A 19713-nucleotide genomic window follows, 5' to 3' on the forward strand; every position below is an offset into this window, starting at 1 on the left:
GGGGGGGGGGAATCACAATATAGCTCAAAATGACCGAACATCTCTGCCAGATATTAAAGGTCCTCCTCTCATTAGCCGCATCTTCAACCAGTTACCTGTATTTCAGCCTAGATAATTTTCCACTGTTCCCTACACACACCATACTCATTCCCGCTTCTATGCTTTTGCCTAGGCTATTATCTCTAAGTTATTTTTCTAAACTTATCTAAATCTTAGCCTCCTTTAGCGCTCGCCTCAAACCCTCTTTTTCCATACCATTTTCTGCACCCTTCCAGGTCATAATGAGCTCTTGCTTCTCTGAATCCCTGTAGTCCTTCCTGACAATTAGTGCTATACTTGGCCAGTCAGTGACCTTGCTTTATGTAACCACCCCAAATGTACAGATACATTTTCTCCTCAACCAGACTGGAAGTTCCTCAATATGGGAGCTCGTGTTTTCTACTTTCCTGTTTCTCACAGCACCCAGCACTGAATGTGTGCATAACAGACAATAAATACTTGTTGAATTGACTCTTCCTTACCCCTTCCTGGCTTGAATGAATCCCTGGGATCAGGGACTGATTGTAGGGGAGGGGAGTACCGTAGCAATGACTCAACAGTAACTACAGCGGGAGTGTACACATCCTACTGAATGTTTTCCTGCCTAGACAGATTTTCACAAAATCTGTGAGGAAGTTGAAGAAGCATTATTGCACACATATACGTTCCTGCATATAATGTCAATAAATAAATATTTAAGGGAGGGCCCCAGCCTCATTCTCTGGGGATTCTAATATCTATGTGTAGTTATTTAAAATTTACAACATATTTTTACTTACATTATCTCAATCCTCACAGCAGCCCTGTGAAATAGGTATTATTGTCCCCGTTTTAAAGATGAGGACACTAAGGACTGGGGAGGTTGTGAAGGTTGTTCAAAGTCTCATCGCTAATAAGAGATAAAGGAGAGACTCAAAACCTAAGTCTTCTGGCCCCAGGTCATTTCTTTTCTTTAAACAACACTTCTCAACTTTGACTGCACCTTAGAATCTCCTGGGAAACTTTTTTTTTTTTAAGATTTTATTTATTTATTTGACAGAGAGAAAGACAGCCAGGGAGAGAGGGAACACAAGCAGGGGGAGTGGGCGAGGAAGAAGCAGGCTCCCAGTGGAGGAGCCTGATGCGGGGCTCCATCCCAGGACTCCGGGATCACACCCTGAGCCGACGGCAGATGCTTAACGACTAAGCCACCCAGGCGCCCCTCCTGGGAGACTTTTAAAATCTCGGTGTCTACGTAGTACCCTAGACCGATGGTGTCAGAATCGCTAGGAGTAGGACCTAAGCATCAGTATTTTATAAAGCTCCCCAGATAATTCCAGTGGGCAGTCAAGGCTGAGATGTTCAGCTCTGACTACAGCAGTATTTCTCAGTCCTGGCTGCTTAGAATCACCTGGGTTGCAGCCTAAGCTTCCCCTCTCCCTCAGGCCAATTAAATCTGAATCTCTGTTGAGGGAGACCTGGGCATGAGTATTTTCTCAGAGTTCCCCCAGGTTATTCTAATGTATTGCCAAAATAAAAAAATCATGTTTAAAGTTTATGCTTATTGTTTAAAGCATAGCTGCCTCCAAGGCTGACGGATTATTTATTTATAATAAATAATAATTACTGGGGCACCTGAGTGGCTCAGTTGGTTAAGTGTCTGCCTTCGGCTCAGGTCATGATCTCAGGGTCCTGGGATCAAGCCCCATGTCAGGCTACCTTGCTCAGTGGGGAGTCTGCTTCTCCCTCTGCCCCTTCCCCAACTTGTGCTCACTCACTCACTCTCTCTCTCTCAAATAAAATCTTTAAAAATAAATAAATATTATAGGTGGATATGTAGATGAATACTTTGAGAAGTACCAGACTAGAACAAGAAAGAATCTAAGAGAGGAATGAGTAGCAGGAATGTAACAGATAAAGTGGGAAAGGTCATATATAATCAGGTTTTGTACAAAATCAAGCGTCAGGCTGAACAGTGTTTTAAGTACAAAATGGATATGTTGGCCTATTAGGAAAGACATACTGTTGAACTTACATCAGGCTGTCTTTCATTGGGACCGGTTCTTTCAATAGTTTTCATCTCTAGGGGTGCTCAGTGTATACCGAGCTTCCTATCATAGTCTTCTGCTGACCGGTTTATGACCAGCCACACACGAGTGAAACCTCATTCCTGAGTTAAGGATCTGTGATACTCTAGTCTGTGGCCACAGAATGGAGCTTCTCTGTGTGAAGCCCATATGCTTGGCATTTTTGGCACTGTATTTTAAGAGATGTTAATTTGAAGAGCTTTAGGGATCCCTTTCAGTTGGAGTAAGAGGATAGCTGTGAGTTAAGAGCTATGTCACATCAGGGAAAAAAATATTGGATGGATATTCATACTTAAGATTAGACTGGAGAAATTTTGATATTTCTTTGATATATTTTGATATACCATTCGGAAGTTTGTACATTTGGATACTAAGTCCCATAGAAAACAGAGACTTTGAGCACAGCACTATATTTCAGACCTACATGTTTAATCATTTAAAAGTGTGTGTGCATATGTGTGCACGTGCGTGTCTCCCAACTACACCATTGCTTTGAACCTCCTACCCTCTGCAATTCTAAGCGGACTGGCTTATCAGGATTCCTGCCAACTTCTGAATTTAAAGTGGTGTCATCTGTATAGTTACCACATAACAGATGATAGCCCATGGAAGTCTTCTAGAAAATGTTATAAAGAAATTGAACTTAGAGAAAGACAAATATCATATGATATCACTCATGTGGAATTTAAGAAACAAAACAGATGAACATAGGGGAAGGGCAGGAAGAATAAAATAAGATGAAATCAGAGAGGGAGACAAACCATAAGAGACTCTTAACTCTAAGAAATAAATTGAGGGTCGCTGGAGGGGAGTTGGGTGGGAGGATGGGGTAACTGGATGATGGGCATTAAGGAGGGCACTTGAAGTAATGAGCACTGGATGTTGTTGTATGCAACTGACGAATCACTAAACTCTACCTCTGAAACTAATTAAAAAAAAAAAGAAATTGAACTTTATGTGCTCATTGGGTTTTTTCAAATGTATTCTGTTTAGGGTCTCCAGGATTTATAAATTTGACCTCATTTTCCCTCCACGTCCTGAGCAAACTAAACATCTTCTACTATTCTGTGTTGTTGCTAACCCTATATACAGCACTGGGTAAGTCAATTAGGAAACCTGAGATTGTGGAGAATTCCGCCAAAGGATACATGGAGAATTTTGACAATAGAGTCATTTAGACTCTTGAGAGCATAATGAACGGCACATGGCTTCTTCATAAATCATTTCCGGGAACATGGTCTTAGGAAATAAAGTTCTTTCCTGACATGTTTAAAGGACATTTAGTTGACACTGACTTAACTTAAGCTGAGAAGACCATTTAAGAATTAGTATGTGTGTACGGAGCAGCCTTCTTTACTACCTTTAAGTTTTATCCTTTATTTCATCACACTTTTTATTTCCTTCATTACTTTATCAGAATCTATGATTATCTTCTGTATTCATCATCTCTTCCCTCATTAGAATATCCACTGAGGTCTTCTTGTCTGTCTTGTTCACCTCTATGCCCAGCACTAAGCACAATGCCTAATATATAGTTCAGTGAATATTTACTTATGTATGCCTCTTAAAAACTCAGCTCAAAAAAGAAACCGAGGGATGCCTGGGTGGCTCAGTTAGTTAAGTGTCTGCCTTCGGCTCAGGTCATGATCCCAGAGTCCTGGGATCGAGTCTCACGTCAGGCTCCCTGCTCAGTGGGGAGCCTGCTTCTCCCTCTGCCTGCACTGCTTGTGCACTCTCTCCCTCTCTGACAAATAAATAATAAAATCTTAAAAAAAAACAAAACAAAACAAAACAAAAAAACTGAGATGAGCAATGAGTTCAGGCATGTCCAAGTTCTTTTGTTATATTATTATACCCTGTACTTAGTCACTTAGCCACTTATGGAAGCAGGAAGCACTGTGGTTCCGTTTTTAAAGTTTTTACTAATGTTCTTTAGTAACTAAAAGTCAGGAGTAGATTAGCCTGCATGTTGCTTAGTCTTTGTCTTATACTTTATACCACCTCAGGACTTTTCTTTGCTCATTAGTAACTCCCACCAGAGAACAGAGAGTAGTTAGATAAAAAATATAACACTCTAGAATTCTGTGTACCAGGCTATGGCAGATGGCCCTTTGGAGGTCAGTTTCCTTGTTAGAGGATAGGTTAAAGCTATTTTAGATAGTCGCCTTACACCAGAAGGGAAAGCACATGATTTGGTTCTTGGCTGTAAAAGAAAACATTAAAGGGGCAGAAGTTGCTCCATGTTTAAAAGTTGAAACTTGCAGGAAAAACACTTTTTTAGACTGTGTGTCTAGTGGAGGTCATATAGTAACATCTGAGAAAATTACCTATGACTTTTTAAAGCTGAACCCTATTCTTACCAGCAGACGATGGTATTTGCATTTTGAGAAAGGAAGTCTTGACTGTCCATTAATCATTCTTGACAAAATAGTAGTTCCAGAAACCTGCACACTAGAAAGGGCAGTAAATAATAGGGAGGAGAGAAAAGTCATTCTGGCATTCTAAATGAAAAATTAAAGCACCAAGTTAAATTTTGTACACATTAACCTTTAGTGTATAGTTGATGTACAAAGTAATGACTTGGGTCAGCAAGAAAAGGTCAGAATGCATTCATTAATATTAATAAGAAAGAGAAGAAGTGCGTTTTAGAAAGGTGAAACTGGTTGAAGTTTTATTGCTTAAAGGAGTAAATATCAGTTATCTGGAAAATTAACTTCCATAGAACACCTCTCTGCTTCTTAAAGGACATGTTAATGCATTATATTGAGATTATTATTGCCACAGAATCTTCTAAAGTTTCTGAACATACTCTGACCTGTTTCTGGAATCTATTCAAGTATAGCATATACTCAGATGATTTTATAATCAGACAAAGTGGAGCAAAGGAGCAAGTGGTTGGTTAGCTAGGATGTATGGTACAACAGAGAGATCAGTAAAGAAGAAAAATTATGCCAATAAAATGCTTATCAACAGCTACTCTCATACTTCTTTGTTATTCCTATAAATGCACCTTGTGATTTATATAATCAGAATCATAGTTATTTATTCTTCTCCTTTTGTGCCCATTGCCTCTTTCAGGACCATGGTTTGTTGGTGAGATCACTAAAGGCAAATTGGGTTGCTGCTTTTCCTTTGGGATGTTTGTTGATGGACATTTCCTACAAGGCAGCCTAACATTTGTAGTTGGAATTCTGCAGGTAAGAAGTCAGAAATGGAATGTAAGAATGCCTTGGCCTTTCGGACTAATTGCATAACAGTTACGAATTAAGTCCAGAGCCTCAAACTAAACACCATGGATCATATTTCCTAATTTACTGGAAGGGCAATCTTTAATATTTTGTATTTTGTTTGTTTTTCAAGTGCTTCCTAAGCTCTTTCTTCCACCACTCTCTTGTAAACATCTAAAATACATTTTGGCAGGAAGTGTTTATAAAAAGTGAGATTTTTGTTTTTGTAGTTTGTTTTACTGTACTTTTCCATTGATAAAAAATGAAATAAGGTACTTATAGTAGAATAAATAAGTAAACCAAAATTGATTATGATAATGAAGAAGGAAGATGTTTCAGAGGAGGAAAGGAAAAATAGACCAGAAGATTTGGTCACTTGTCTAGTGGAAGCTGCACTGGGCAAGCACCAGACCTGGGCTTTTCAGTGATGTCTTAGCTGCCGCTTGTTTGGGAAAACACTGATAGGTTAGGTTTACATGTGAATTAAGATTTCTTTAAAAGAAACACACAGGGGTGCCTGGGTGGCTCAGTCAGTTAAGCATCTGCCTTCAGGTCAGGCATGATCTCAGAGTCCTGGGATCAAGCCCCACATCAGGCTCCCTGCTCAGCGGGGAGTCTGCTTCTCCCTCTCCCCCTGCTTGTGCGCTCTCTCTTAAATAAGTAAATAAAATATTTTTTAAAAAAAGAAAGAAACGAAACACACAAACAAAAAACTGACCAGTAGCAAATCTCTGTATATACGTTTGAAAAGTATTTACCTATTTGTGTATTTTATTCACCTAATGGGGCTAAAGGTACTAAAATCTCAGATGATGATCTCTTGTTTGGGAAGAGATCCAAAAAACGTTGTTCAGAATGAACTCACAGCCTCATAACAGGACAGTAAAAGGTGATCAGCAGGATTAGAGACAAACAGGGAAGACTTCTGCCTAGTAAACACTGACCACAGACCAGAACATTCTCTGTATAACAGCAGCATTTTATATGTGAGTAGGTCCTGAATCTGGTTCAGTTTTCTATTATGTAGATGGAGGTGGTCTCTCAGGAGCACTCTTAGACCAAATAAAACCTGAGCCTTACTAAAAGGTGGGGTTTATATTCCTATTTTAATAAATAGTACACCACTAGTGGATTTTATGTATCATCTAGGCCCGTGGCTCCCAAATGTGTTATCTCTGCCCTAACCTTGTTCTCTGCACTTCAGGTGCCTATATGTCCATCTGCCATTTCACATCTTCCCTTAGGTATCTAACAGGCATCTCAATATTATGTGTCTAATAGGACCTTTAGTTTCTACCCCAAACCTGTTCCTCCCCCAGTTCTTTCCAATTTCATAAGTTTTTCTAGGATATATCTTTAATTTTTCCCTTTCCCTCTAATACCCTATATCTAATTTATTAGCAAGTAATACCTTGTTTGATCTCCCTCCAATTCACATCTTGAATCCACCACTTCTCTTCATCTCTGTTACCACCACGCTAGCCTAACTCATAATTATTTCTTGCCCGGGCTACTGCACGAACCCCAGATTGGTCTTCCCACTGCTGCCCTTGCCTCGCTACTCTCAGTTTGCCACAGAGCATCCACTGTTGTCCTTTTAAAACCTTAATCAGCTCACTCCTCAGCTGCAAATCAGCGCGTTAAGCAGAGCAGTGACATGATCTGGGTCCTGCTGACTGCCTCAGTTTCCGCCGGGCTCATCAAGTTCCAGGCTTATGGGTCTTAAATAGGCCAAGGACTCTCCCAGGAACCTCAGGGGTTTTTATTTGTTTCTTCTGCCTGGAATGCACTTCCTTCCATGGAGTCATTCCTGTTCTTCAGGCCTCAGAGAACCCCTCTTTCAGTTACCCTCTTGTGACCCAGTTATTTCCTTCGTTGAATGTATCACAACTGTAGTGATCTTTTGCGTTTATTTTTCTGGTCTCTCCTCTCTCTTTTAGAATGTGAGCTCTATGATGCGTCCTTTCTGAGTTGTTTGACACTCTGTCCTTAGCCTAGAGCCTAGCATCATGCCTACCATGTAATGGGCACACAATAATTATCTGGTGAATGAATGTATGAATGAATGAATGAATGAATGAATCATACAGCAGCAAAACTTAGATTATAATTTAAATCTTCTGATTCATATTCCAGTAGTCATGATGCTACTTTAATCAAAAATAGAGAGGTAATGGGGGTGCCTGGCTGGCTTAGTTGGTGGAGCATGAGACTCTTGACCTTGGGGTTCTGATTTTGAGCCCATGTGTGGTGTAAAGTTTACTTAAAATAAAAAAAATTAAAAAATACAGATATAAGAAAAAAATATTGATATCTAAGTCCCCCCTCACTCTGCCAAAAAGAAGTGTGTGTGTATGTACATATATGCATATATTCATTTCCACCTTAAACATTCCTGAGGGCTTCAATATAAATGATACCTACTTTTAATATGAACAAGAGGATACAGGCAGATACACAATGATAAGTCACTTCTTGTGAATACTATAAACAAGTGTGACTGAAGCATAAAGAATCAGAGTTAACCCCCAAGAGAGATAGCAGCACATTCTTCGGAGCCACCAATAATGCATTAATGAGACCCGCCCCTCTAAGGTCTTGCTAATAAGCTAATGGTTCTGTTCTGCTTCTCTTTCCAGCTAGCATTTTTTAACATACCCTTGATGGCTTACCTGTGTTGGAGCTTGCTGCAGCGGTGCTTTGGTCACAACTTTCGGTCTCATCTCCATCAAGGAAAATACTTGAAAATTATACCCGTTCACCTACTTATGTTACTGTTGTACATCTGGCAGATTTATTCCTGCTACTTTCTTCACATGACATATGGTGCTCTGGCCTTTTTCTTCTCCCCTTTGCGGACCTGGTTGACACTGTTGACACCTGTTATCATTCGTTGCGTGTGGACTCTGAACTCTACTGAGCTTGGAACCTTCATAGCACAGTTAAAAAGCCACTTGAGCTCCTGAAGGCTTACCTCACCATCTGCCTCTGTAGCCCAGGCCTCTGCCCCAGCAGCAGGTGGAAGGCCAGTGCTGGTGGGGAAGCTTCAGCAAGCTGCTGCACCCTGGACATCTGGGATTGGGGGGGATTACCCACTATTGATTCCTGCAGAATGGACTGCAGAAAAATCTAAATAATGCCATGATTCCTTCCTTCTCCAAGAAGAGGGAGGATTGATTTACTTTTGTGAAGAGGAAGTTCTAATCAGGAGATCCACAGGGTCAGGGCTGCGGTGTGTGGGGGGGGGGAGTATGAGAAGCTCACTGTATTAAAATTTAAGTTTACCTCGTGTAAAGTACCTAGCACAGTATGTGGAACTCAGCAGCCGGTAAAGGTGCCACTTTAGGGGCAGGGAAGCAGTCCGACCTGGGGCCCTCCCCTGACTACCCTTGAGATATTAGTTCCAAGTCGTTTTTTCCCTCGGGTCTAAGGGCTCTCGGCTTCTTTAGGTGGGGGTGCTTTCAGCTTATCAAATAAAAGAGTGATGAATAAGAACTCCGACTGGGCGTTGCGTGTGTGGCCAGACCTCCGGAAGCGTGACGAGGCGTGGCCGGGCCCCTGGGGACGGGAGGAGGCGTGGCCGGAACCTCCGGGGACAGGCGGAGGCGTGGCCGGGCCCCTGGGGCCGAGAGGAGGCGGGGCCGGACCTCCGGAGCGGAAGAAAGGCGAGGCCCCGCCTCGGGGGATCAGAAGGGGTGTGGCGGGTGCTCTGGGGCGGGGCCGGGCGGGTTGTTGTCGGAAACGAACCCGGGTCTGTGACTCCCGGAAGTAGAGCGCCTACTGCATTGCGGCCCTGGCAGCTTCCGTGGCCGCTTTTGTCTGGAGGTTCCAGGCGAGCTACTGAGATGGCGAGCGCAGCTGCACCGACAGCGGCAGTCCCCACCCCAGCTCCGCCTTTGGAGCAGATCCGGCACTTGGCAGTGGAGCTGCGGTTGCTCCTGCCTGGAGTGCGGGGTGAGCTGACGCCGTTGAGACAGGCGACCGCAGGGGCGGGCTTGGTTCGGGAAGAGGCCGGCTGTGGCGCCGGCGGGGGTGGGGGCTCGGGCGGTGGAGGTGGGGGCCGGGGGTGGCTCGGCTTACTTGTACTCTTCCTTGTGCCTCCGCCCGGCCTTCGTGCCATACCCACTAGTCGGCGAAGCCCGAGAGACCACCAAGGAGTTTAATCCTGAGACGTTTTGGAGGAGACTCAGTGAGTGCCTCTCCTGTTGGGGACTTGTATTTCTCATCCCTTCCAGTGTACCGACCCCTTTCCCTCCCGCTCCCCCCCCCCACGCCCCCGCGCCGCATCTTCTCAGTGGGGATACTTCACCTTACCCTTCCCTTGCACTTCGGAGCTTGGGATATGAAACATTGATTTGGGGAGGTGTTTTTGAGACTTAGCGGGTAAGGCTGACATCGTCCAAGTCCTGCAGCAGGTGCAGGCTGACCTTTTGGCACTAACATACCGGCTCCTCCCTCCTCCTCTGTCATCCCTCAGACGAGGCAGCTGTGAACGTGTCACGGGAAGCCACAACTCTGACTGAAATCTTCTCTCGAGTTCCACTGCCTTCTCCACAGGTGGGCTTTACTTTCCTGCAGTCCTTGTGCTGCCTCGTTCATGAGGAATCCAGTCATTTTCTTTCCACCTTTTACACTTAAGCCAGGAGATTTATTTTCCACACCTGTCCAATAGGATTGCCGTTCTCACCTCACAGGATTGCGGTGAAGGCCAAATTGCCACGTGCGGTACCTGGCATTGCGTAGGCAGGTCTTCTAAATAGGTATCGGTTCAATCTGCAGTTCTTCCTGGTTATTTCCTTTCTGGTACATATTTTTTAAAACACTCGCTATTTGCCTAGGTATTTTCACGTAGGTGATTCCCATCTGACAGATGAGTAAACAGGCTTAGAGGCTCAGGTTAAGGTAAATAAGCAGGGGAGCTAGGACTGAAATTAGGGTCTATGGTGTCTAAACTACCTTTTATGTTATACTACATAATACCTTTTTTGTATCGAATTACTTTTTATATTTAATCAGTAACATATACAGTATAAAATTCAGAAGATGTCAAAGTTAAGTGTGCTAAAAAGTTTATATTTCCCTTATTCCATATATATTCAATGCATATACATGCTTATGTGTATGTGCCTGCTTCTTTTTTTTTTTTTTTTAAGATTTTATTTATTTATTCGACAGAGATAGAGACAGCCAGCGAGAGAGGGAACACAAGCAGGGGGAGTGGGAGAGGAAGAAGCAGGCTCATAGCGGAGGAGCCTGATGTGGGGCTCGATACCCTAACCCCGGGATCACGCCCTGAGCCGAAGGCAGACGCCTAACCGCTGTGCCTCCCAGATGCCCCTGCCTGCTTCTTTTTTTACACAAATGATAGGATACCATAAAAACTTTTCTGGTCCTTCCTTTTTTAAAAAAATTAACAACATGGATTGCACATTGATTCTTAGCAGCACATATAAAGTTGCTCAGTTCTTTGTAATGCTGCATGGTATTCAATAGAGTGGATATAACCATAATTTATTTAACCAATACTTTATGTGGACATTTAAGCTCTTTCCAGCTTGTAACTCTTACAAACAGTGCTGCGATAAATTGCCTAGGACAATCTTTGTATGTATGCCTATCAGTAAAAAAACAAAACAAAACAAAAAAAACCTCTGGGAAGTGGAATTGCTGGAACAAGAATTTATGCATTTTTATTTTTATCTTTAAAAATATTTTATTAGAGAACACGAGTGATGGGGAGGGGCAAAGGGAGAAGCTCAGCAGGGAGCCCAACTTGGGGCTCAATCCCAGGACCCCGAGATTACAACACAAGCCAAAGACACTTAACCGACTGGGCCACCCAGGCACCCCAAATTTATGCGTTTTTAAATAACCTGTTATTGTAAAACCGATGAAAGTAAACATGTTGCCTATGACCAGGTATGCCTTATGCTGTTTTTCTAGAACTAGGTATACTTAATTTAGAAGTACAGTTATTTAAAAATGCCATATTCATTGCCTTATTTGGTTTTCATAATAGTTTCATTCTCTTTTTCAATCTATATATCCAGATGTTTTGAAATGAAAAAATATTCTTTGGCTAAACCTACAATGATAAACTCTCTTCCCCCATAGGCCCCAGAGATCTATGATGAGAAAATAAGAAATGAATTGTTCGAGAGCATTTTAAAAGCTTTGTGCAAGAAAGTCAATATTTATTTTAAAGGGAGTAATATTACCTTATTTTTTTTTATCTGTTGCCTCCTTTCTTTCAAGTATATTCAGGACCTGTTGCTAAAATTCATAGCTAGTAGGATACCATGAGGAGGTAGCATAAAACTATTTTTCTCTACATGCTCAGGACAGTGGTTTCATTCATAGGTGAAAAGTTTTATTTGAATTATATGTATTTGACGATTGTTTTCTTAGGATCTTAGCACATTAGTTTACTGAAGAATGGCTTTTCTTTTTAATGAGTTTGGATGTTGAAGCAATGCCACATTGCCATAAAAAATTTTGAACACTCTCAGTCACTGTGCTTATCCACCATTCCAGACTGGTAACTGTTCACGGACTGGCACCAGTCTGTGGACTACATTTTACGTAGCACTGGCTTAGAATTTAGCAGAAAAGTGAGGACAAGGAAGATAGGAGAAAGCCAGTGACTGCTTAGAAGGAAAATAGTCAACATTGAGCAATGTAGAGTCTATGCTAATTACCTTTAGGTATATTGTGATTCTCTTAGAGAGAAAGATCAGACACCTGGCTAATGAATGGTGTAAGGGTTGGCAAACTTTTCTCTAAAAAGTCAGATAGTAAATATTTTAGGCTTTGCAGGTGAACTAGTTCAGTTTGTCCTTGCAGTGAGAACAAAGCTGGAGGTAATATGTAAACAAGAGTGTGGCTGTGTGCCACTAACACTTTATTTATAAAAACTGGCAGTGGGCCTAATTTGGACCATAGGCCGTAGTTGTCAACTCCTGGTCTAAGATATGGTGAATATCTTACAGCAGATCATGAGTATCTCAGGATGTAGAGTATTAGGAGTAGGTTTTTCCTGCTGTTTCTTAATGTTTTATTGAGTTGTCACCTCATTCTCTGGTCCAGCTAACTCCTCTCTGCTATGTGGCAAGAACAGCACCAGGCCTAAGTCATAATAGGACTACAGAAAATGCCTGTAGATCATGCCGTACAGACGTCTGCTCTCTTCTACAGTAGATGAGCTGATGAATCTAATCCATTTTTTTTTCATTCTGAAATTGATCCATCACCTCATAGGAAACCCAGAGGTTCTGTGAACAAGTCCGTGCTGCCGTCAAGGCAATCATTGCAGTGTACTATTCACTTCCCAAGGATCAGGGTAAGCCACTGTGTACGCAGAAATGTTTGGTTTATAGCTAGTAATGACAGCTTGTGTCCTGAGACTTTTACCTTTTTCTCAGTTTGAGCATGTAATATAACTTTTTCCCATAAAATGCACTCAAGGATAATTTTATAACATCAGTGACCTCCATAAATAAGCCTTTATGCTAAGGTACGGTTGCTGTGGTACTGTCTTCCCTGCTGTGCCTGACTGTAAGGCTTTTAATTCTCACTGGCTCCTCCCTGTCTAACCCATTCTAACCGCTACGGATGCTAGATCTATAGGGGCCTCTCCGAACTCCTCCACCCATATTACATCACACCCTGTTTCTCAGCTCCCTTATGGTTAAGTGAGCTCCAGCTCTGCCCATAGATAAATGCGTTGATTATGATTGTGCCAAAATTATAAATGAATACATGTCTCATAGATCTTCAGGTTAGTCACAGGTGGTTTAAACTTCAAGTGTTTCATCCACAGTTGTCAAGGGACCATTGACCTTAATGAATGGATACATGCTGTCACGGAAAGATTTTGTTCCAGATCTGTTTTGGAGAACAGTACTCAGGAATGGTGGGAGGAGCAAGAAAATGACTTGGGGAAATACATAAGACCTGAGTTTTGTGTTGGCACTCCAATTAAAGCATGTGGGTGCACATTACCTCAAGTTCTGAAGGGCTTAAACTCTCAAGAAAGCAGATGGTGACTTCTGGAAAGAAGACCAGGCTACTTAGTCTTTGGGTTTCTCCAGGAATCACCCTGAGAAAGCTGGTACGGAACGCCACTCTGGACATCGTAGATGGAATGGCTCAACTTGTGGATGTGCTTTTCATTACTCCAGCTCAGAGGTAGTAATGCCTCAGTTGGGGTTATCAAGTTAATGAGGTTTCTTGCTTCAGGGAGGGGGGAAAAAAACTCATTTCAACAGCAAAGTTACTAACAGCCAAGAATGATGACTAGCAGGAAGGAGCTTCTAAGGAGAGAGGAACCTTATATATCCTTATTGATTCCTTTCTCTAGCCCAGAGAACAGTGACCTTATTTCCTACAACAGTGTCTGGACTGCATGCCAGCAGGTGCCTCGGATACCAAGAGGTGGGTGAGAGTGGGAAACAAGCCATTGATTCTTCTGGCCAAAGACAGTTCTCTCCTATCTAGTTTCTAGTTTTGTAGCACGGATGTATTTTAACTTATAGTTTAGTAGAATACATATAGTTTATTATCAATATCAAAAGATAAGTATTAATATTTTTTCTCAGTCTTTAGTTCTCATACTTTTTTAGCCCTCTTTCTGTGGCCCTATCTTGTTGAACAAATGTGGTTTGTTCTCCTGGTCTTTCCCAGAATGCACTGAAGCACTTACGAGGTAGCGCCAGCTAGATCAAAAGCAGTGTTCATCCAAGAGGACCTTGATGAAAAACATTGTGTGACCACTTTTTTAAAAAAGATTTTATTTATTTGAGAGAGTGATCGAGAGAGAGAGCACAAGTGGGGTGGGGGCTAGAGGGAGAGGGAGGAACAGACTCCCAGCTGGGCAGGGAGCTAGATGTGGGGCTCGAACCCAGGACCCTGGGATCATGACCTGAGCCGAAGGCAGACACTTAACCGACTGAGCCATCTAGGCACCTCTCGTATGACCATTTTATTTTTTGTGGTGAATGATGAAAAGCTTTTTTTAAAAGATTTTTATTTATTTATTTGACAGCGAGAGAGGGAATACAAGCAGGGGAAGTGAGAGAGGGAGAAGCAGGCTTCCCGCTGAGCAGGAAGCCTGACTCAGGGCTCAATCCCAGGCCCCTGGGATCATGACACAAGCCAAAGGCAGACACCTAAGGACCGAGCCACCCAGGCGCCCCAATGATGAAAAGCTTTTTAACTCCTATCTGGGTACCCAGAGGATGGTATTAAACAAATTTTACATTAAACCACTGCTCTTGTTGACTCTCCTGGGCGCTCTCCTCAAATGGGAACACTATTGGTTGTCAGTTGCAGACTTGACAGAATTGTAGGTTTCTTCTTTTATTCTAGTGCTTCTGATTTTTCACTCATAGATAACAAAGCTGCGGCCCTTTCAATGCTGACAAAGAATGTGGATTTTGTGAAGGATGCACATGAGGAAATGGAGCAGGTGAGGGGACAACTCCATGATAGTAGATGAGAATATAAAGAAAGGAGGTGGCCTGAGCATTGACTCAGTAAAGTCCCATCCTCAATCCTGGATTTCAACTCCCATCTCCTACCCCGTGCCAGCGTGTGATTTAGTACCATTCCCCTCTGTCCATTGCCAGGCTAGGAGAGTGAGAACAGAGTTTATGAAGTGATTCAAGTCTGTGGCCATTGGTGAAGTAGCTGGCTGATGTTTTGGGATAACTCAGACATGATGCTGAAAGTATAACAGGCTCTCTCTCTCTTTTTTTTTTTTTTTGACATGTCTTAGGCTGTGGAAGAATGTGACCCATACTGTGGCCTCTTAAATGACAGTGAGGACAACTCTGACAACCATGGTGATGAAGAGGATGATGGGTTGGGGTGTCCAAACAATCGGGACTTATATTGGTCAGAGGAAGATCAAGAGCTCATAATCCCATGCCTTGCACTGGTGAGAGCATCCAAAGCCTGCCTGAAGAAAATCCGGATCTCAGTGGCAGAGAATGGGAAGAAAGATCAGGTGGCCCAGCTGGATGACATTGTGGATATTTCTGATGAGATCAGCCCTAGGTAAGCGGGATCCCTACTTGAAACATGTGAGCAGCAGCATATGATCTTAGCTTGTGCTGTCACCCCAAGCTTTTCCCCCAGTTTTTTATTTTAAAAATATTCAACCTATAGGAAAGTTGAAAAAGTATTGCAGTGAACACCCATATACCCTTCATCTAGATTCACCTGTTGTTCACACATTTTTTTCAATATTGGTTTATTTCTGTATGGACGTGCCATTTCTGGTAGGATGTGCCATTTTTCTCCTGAACCATTTGAGAGTAAGTTGCAGACATCAATGACATTTCACCCCTAAATACTTCAGAGTGTATCTCCTAAGAACAGATATTCTTGTTATTACATCCAAGAAATTTAACAATGAATAGAATGATATTTAATATTCAAATTCCCTCTTTTGTCTCTAAAATGTATTTTATGGCCTTTTTTTTTTTTCTTTCTTTCTTTTTAATCCAGGGTTCTGCCATGGTGTCACATTGCATTTGGTTGTCATTTCTTGCAGTAGTCTGGTTTGATTGTAGTCTTTTGTAACTATAATAGTCACTGTCCTTTTTAGTATTTTTTTACTTTTACTTTTTAAAGAATCTAGGTCAGTTGTCTTGCAGGCATCCAAAAATCTAGATTCATGTAATTGTCTTTTTCATTATTATCGATTATATTCAAGTTAAAATATTTTTTCGGCAAGGATATCAGATTCTTGAGTGTTTTGTGCTTCTCATTGCATCATATGGGGAAGGCACGTAATGTTAGTTTGTCCCATTATTGGTGGTACTAAATTTCATCACTTGGTTAAAATAGTGCCCACTTGAGTGTGTTTGATGGATGAGCTCCACTTGTATCAGTTATTAAATTAATGGTTTCAGATCCTCCCATTTTTAAAAAGTATTTTAGAGAGCGAGAGCAGTGAGGAGGGGAGGGGAGGGGCAGAGAGAGGAGAAGAGGAGCAGACTCCCCACTGAGCACGTAGCCCAGAGGGGTGGGGGTCAGTCTCCAGCCTTAGACTCGGAGACCGTGACCTGAGCCAAAACCAAGAGTCAGATACCTAATCCACTGAGCCACCCAGGCACCTCCAGATCCTCCCATTTTTAACTGAATTAGTCATGTCCTATCTTATGGGCCAAGGGAGTTTTTTCCCCCCAGCTGCCTAGTGAAATGGGGTATATATGTATGTTCAGTAAATACCAGTTGAATTGGTTCTGGTTGCCCAATTTAAGGAATTGATAGGCATTTATTGGACAGTTAGGTTCTCACTGGTCACATCCTTAACTGTGTACTGGAAACCACCCAGTTGAGCTTTGTTCCTTTTTTTGTTAATGGTTATTTTTGCTTTCTGCCCTTAGTGTGGATGATTTGGCTCTGAGCATATATCCACCTATGTGCCACTTGACTGTGCGAATCAACGTAAGTACCAACTTTGAGGGACTAGCTACTGACCTAACTGGTAGGATTTCACTAACCACTAGTATTTCCTTTAAGCTATAGGGAATATATTTATTTGTTACACTTGGATGGAAGAACAGCAATAATGTCACAGTTCTTACATGTATTTCTGCTTGATAAATATTTACTGAAGCCTTGAGTTCTGGTAGTACTCTTTTCCATAACCACTTGGGTAATCACTTAGAAGAACCCAAAGACCTTAGAAAATGCTACTTTGAAAAGAAATTCTGAATTACCCCAGTACTTTAGGATCCTGTTAACTTAAAGTCATTAAGTTTTTGATTTCTGGTGTAGGCAAAAATACGTGTCCAGAAACATACTGTGTTCTAATATAAACACATTGGGTGATTTAACTACAGAGGGTCAAGCTCTTTATAAAAATCTGGTGTTATTTTATTTTTCAAGTCCTGGGTCCTGTGCTAGAGAGAATTCTCTTGTCTTACTTTTAGAGACTCAGATTATCTCTACAGTCACTGGGAAGAGAAGTAAAACTGCCAAATGGCTTATATCTTACATTCAGAATTGTCAGTCTTAGAAATACTTGATAAATTAGGTGGTGGTAATTAAATTCATCAAATGTATCTTCACGGCGTGTGAACACCTTAAAGTAGAATAGGATCCTTTTGGGCATTAACTTTTTTTTCACATTCACTTTCTAAAAATTGACGTCCTAAGAAATAAACATCTTATGCCTTGTCAATTACCCCAAATAAAAATTTTAAAATGTGTACCATATATTGGTGGCATACGTATGTCCTCATTTATCTTGTTATTGGTGTGCTTAAAATTCTGTACATAAATTTTTTTTTTAAAGGAACACTAGCTGTTTCTGCTATATATTTGGAGCTATCAGCAGTTGGGGTAAATTCAGGTTATATTCTAACTTGTTCTAGTTTTTTAAATTTAAAAGTAGTAAAAAAATTTTAAAAACATAGGAATGCTATAACAAAAATATTAATAAGATTTCGTAAATAGAGAAGAATCCTATAATCCTACCACCCTAATCTAATCAGAATTTTTGTTTTTATGTTTCCTTCAAGGTTTTTTTTTATATAGTTTTTTATTACTTGAGTCTTTTAACATATCTTAGCTCTTCTTCCCTTTTTATGTGGGGCTCAGGGTGAGTAATTTCTTTGTTTCTTTTCTAGTCTGCAAAACTTGTATCTGTCTTAAAGAAGGCACTTGAAATTACTAAGTGAGTATGAGGACTTCTCATCAAATAGCTTTTTTGAGAATAAACCCATCCAGTCATTCTCAATTCCCAAAGCCCCACTTCAAGAAGTGGAAGAAGGTGGGTGTGGTATTTTCTTTCCACTTGGGTTGTGGAGCAGCGAAGTTTCTACAAAGAAACTTGCCTTGTCTTACTAGTTTCCTCTGTGCTCCCTGGTGAGAGGATTTTCCCCTGACAGTATAAGATTAACTCCTCTTTTTCCCCATTCCATTTGCAGAGCAAGTCATGTGACCCCACAGCCGGAAGATAGTTGGATCCCTTTACTCATTAACGCCGTTGATCACTGCATGAACAGAATCAAGGAACTCACTCAGAATGAACTTGAATTGTGAGTTTTCAGGCTCATTTGTACTCTCCTCTCTCCTTTCTTTACTATCACAGGTAGCCTCTGATGTCTGCTTTTAAAAGGGGGCTAGAGCTCTCTGGATCAAAAGGGAGTTCCTGTCCATACTTGTCAAGAGACACTATTACCAAAGATTGTTGGTTAGGCCAGACTGGCAATTATTTATAAGCTATATGAGTGTGATATATTTTTCTGTGCTAGATTCAAAAGGTAATAGCATGAGTTTGTGTTCCTGAATCGCCTTTCAGAGATTTGTGTAGAAGCTGCCCTATTCCCTATTTACAATAAAGTGTGTTGTTTCATTGCTTAACATGTTCATAGTCTTAATAAAATGCTGATCTGCCGGTAATTCAATAAGTACCCTTCCAAAGTTTCTTTCTACCAGAAATACAGTGGTTTGAGACTAGCACATTGCTTTCATTTGGATTTATAGGTCTAAAGATCTGATTCTGATCAGAACTGTATTTAGAACAAAAACACCTGTCTTTGTTTATTTTTATTTATTTTTTAATTTTTAAGATATTTATTTGAGCGAGAGAGAGAGAGAGAGGGGGAGCGAGCGCATGAGCAGAGGGGACGGGCACAGGGAGAAGCAGACTCCACTGAGCAGGGGGCCTGATGCAGGACTTGATCATGACCTGAGCCAAAGGCAGATGTTTAACCGACTGAGCCACCCAGGTACCCAATACCTGACTTTATTTAGAGAAGATGACTTCAGCACTCCTCAGAGTGCTTCAGCATATTATATAATATCATTATTCTTATCATTAAGTCCTGAATATTATTCCATCCATGCTTCCAAAATTATTTTTTAGTATTGAGCTCATTTATTAGGTTTGTCCACTTTATAGAACAGATTTGTTTTTCTTACGCATACTTATATTATTGTTCTGTTATACATGACATGTGTTTCCAAATGTAAATACAAAATTTTTGTACACCAAAAATTTGCAAATGTATAAGAGAGTTTATATAGTCTTAAGGGCCTTTTCAGTTAAGCCTTTTGCACGACCATCACCATTTAATTATATTTTTGCATTGGTGCAGAAGATCACCTATTGGAAAGCAAGGTAAACCTGTATGATGTGTATTCTGGTGACCTGACTTGGGACTTATGCATGTGCTGCAGGTCTCCACGATGTCTAATGCCAGTCCTTTTCCTTGCATGGGGGTAACTTATCCCATCTGCCTTTCTGATGTCCCCATGGTCTTTTTAGTTCTAGTCAGCCACATTAGTCATTCTTTTGAGCAATTAGTGTGTACTTGGGTTGAAATTCCTTACATCAGATGAGTTTTAATTTACTTTTATCAAGT

General features: G+C 41.3%; 2 protein-coding genes across 11 annotated transcripts in view; both read left to right on the plus strand.

Moving 5' to 3' along the window:
• TMEM62 (transmembrane protein 62) overlaps positions 1-8821 on the plus strand; it is a 48912-nt gene extending 40091 nt beyond the window's left edge. For 7 of the 9 annotated variants that reach the window (XM_040620512.1, XM_040620510.1, XM_040620505.1 and 4 more), the window contains 3 exons: positions 3099-3203; positions 5184-5302; positions 7972-8821. In XM_040620512.1, coding sequence (XP_040476446.1) covers positions 3099-3203; positions 5184-5302; positions 7972-8298 — 551 coding nt within the window. In that variant the 3' untranslated portion in view covers positions 8299-8821. The remainder of the gene's footprint in view (positions 1-3098; positions 3204-5183; positions 5303-7971) is intronic. The other 2 variants (XM_040620507.1, XM_040620508.1) reach the window with 1 other exon arrangement.
• Positions 8822-9056: 235 nt separating this feature from the next.
• CCNDBP1 (cyclin D1 binding protein 1) lies at positions 9057-18709 on the plus strand. Of its 2 annotated transcripts, none has more exons than XR_005831937.1 (11): positions 9057-9286; positions 9462-9521; positions 9810-9889; positions 12590-12671; positions 13423-13519; positions 13692-13765; positions 14722-14798; positions 15108-15388; positions 16726-16786; positions 17974-18116; positions 18274-18709. XR_005831937.1 is itself a non-coding variant. In XM_040620517.1 (11 exons), the coding sequence occupies exons 1-11, from the start codon at positions 9178-9180 to the stop codon at positions 18386-18388; spliced, it is 1083 nt and encodes a 360-aa protein (XP_040476451.1). In that variant the 5' UTR covers positions 9058-9177; the 3' UTR covers positions 18389-18709. The 2 variants fall into 2 exon arrangements, 1 of the variants encoding a protein (XP_040476451.1); XM_040620517.1 differs by having other exon boundaries at positions 9058-9286; positions 17974-18020.
• The last annotated feature ends 1004 nt before the right edge of the window (positions 18710-19713 follow it).

The sequence above is a fragment of the Ursus maritimus genome, unplaced genomic scaffold (genome assembly GCF_017311325.1).
Source record: "Ursus maritimus isolate PB19 unplaced genomic scaffold, ASM1731132v1 scaffold_35, whole genome shotgun sequence".
NCBI classification, from domain to species: Eukaryota; Metazoa; Chordata; class Mammalia; order Carnivora; family Ursidae; genus Ursus; species Ursus maritimus.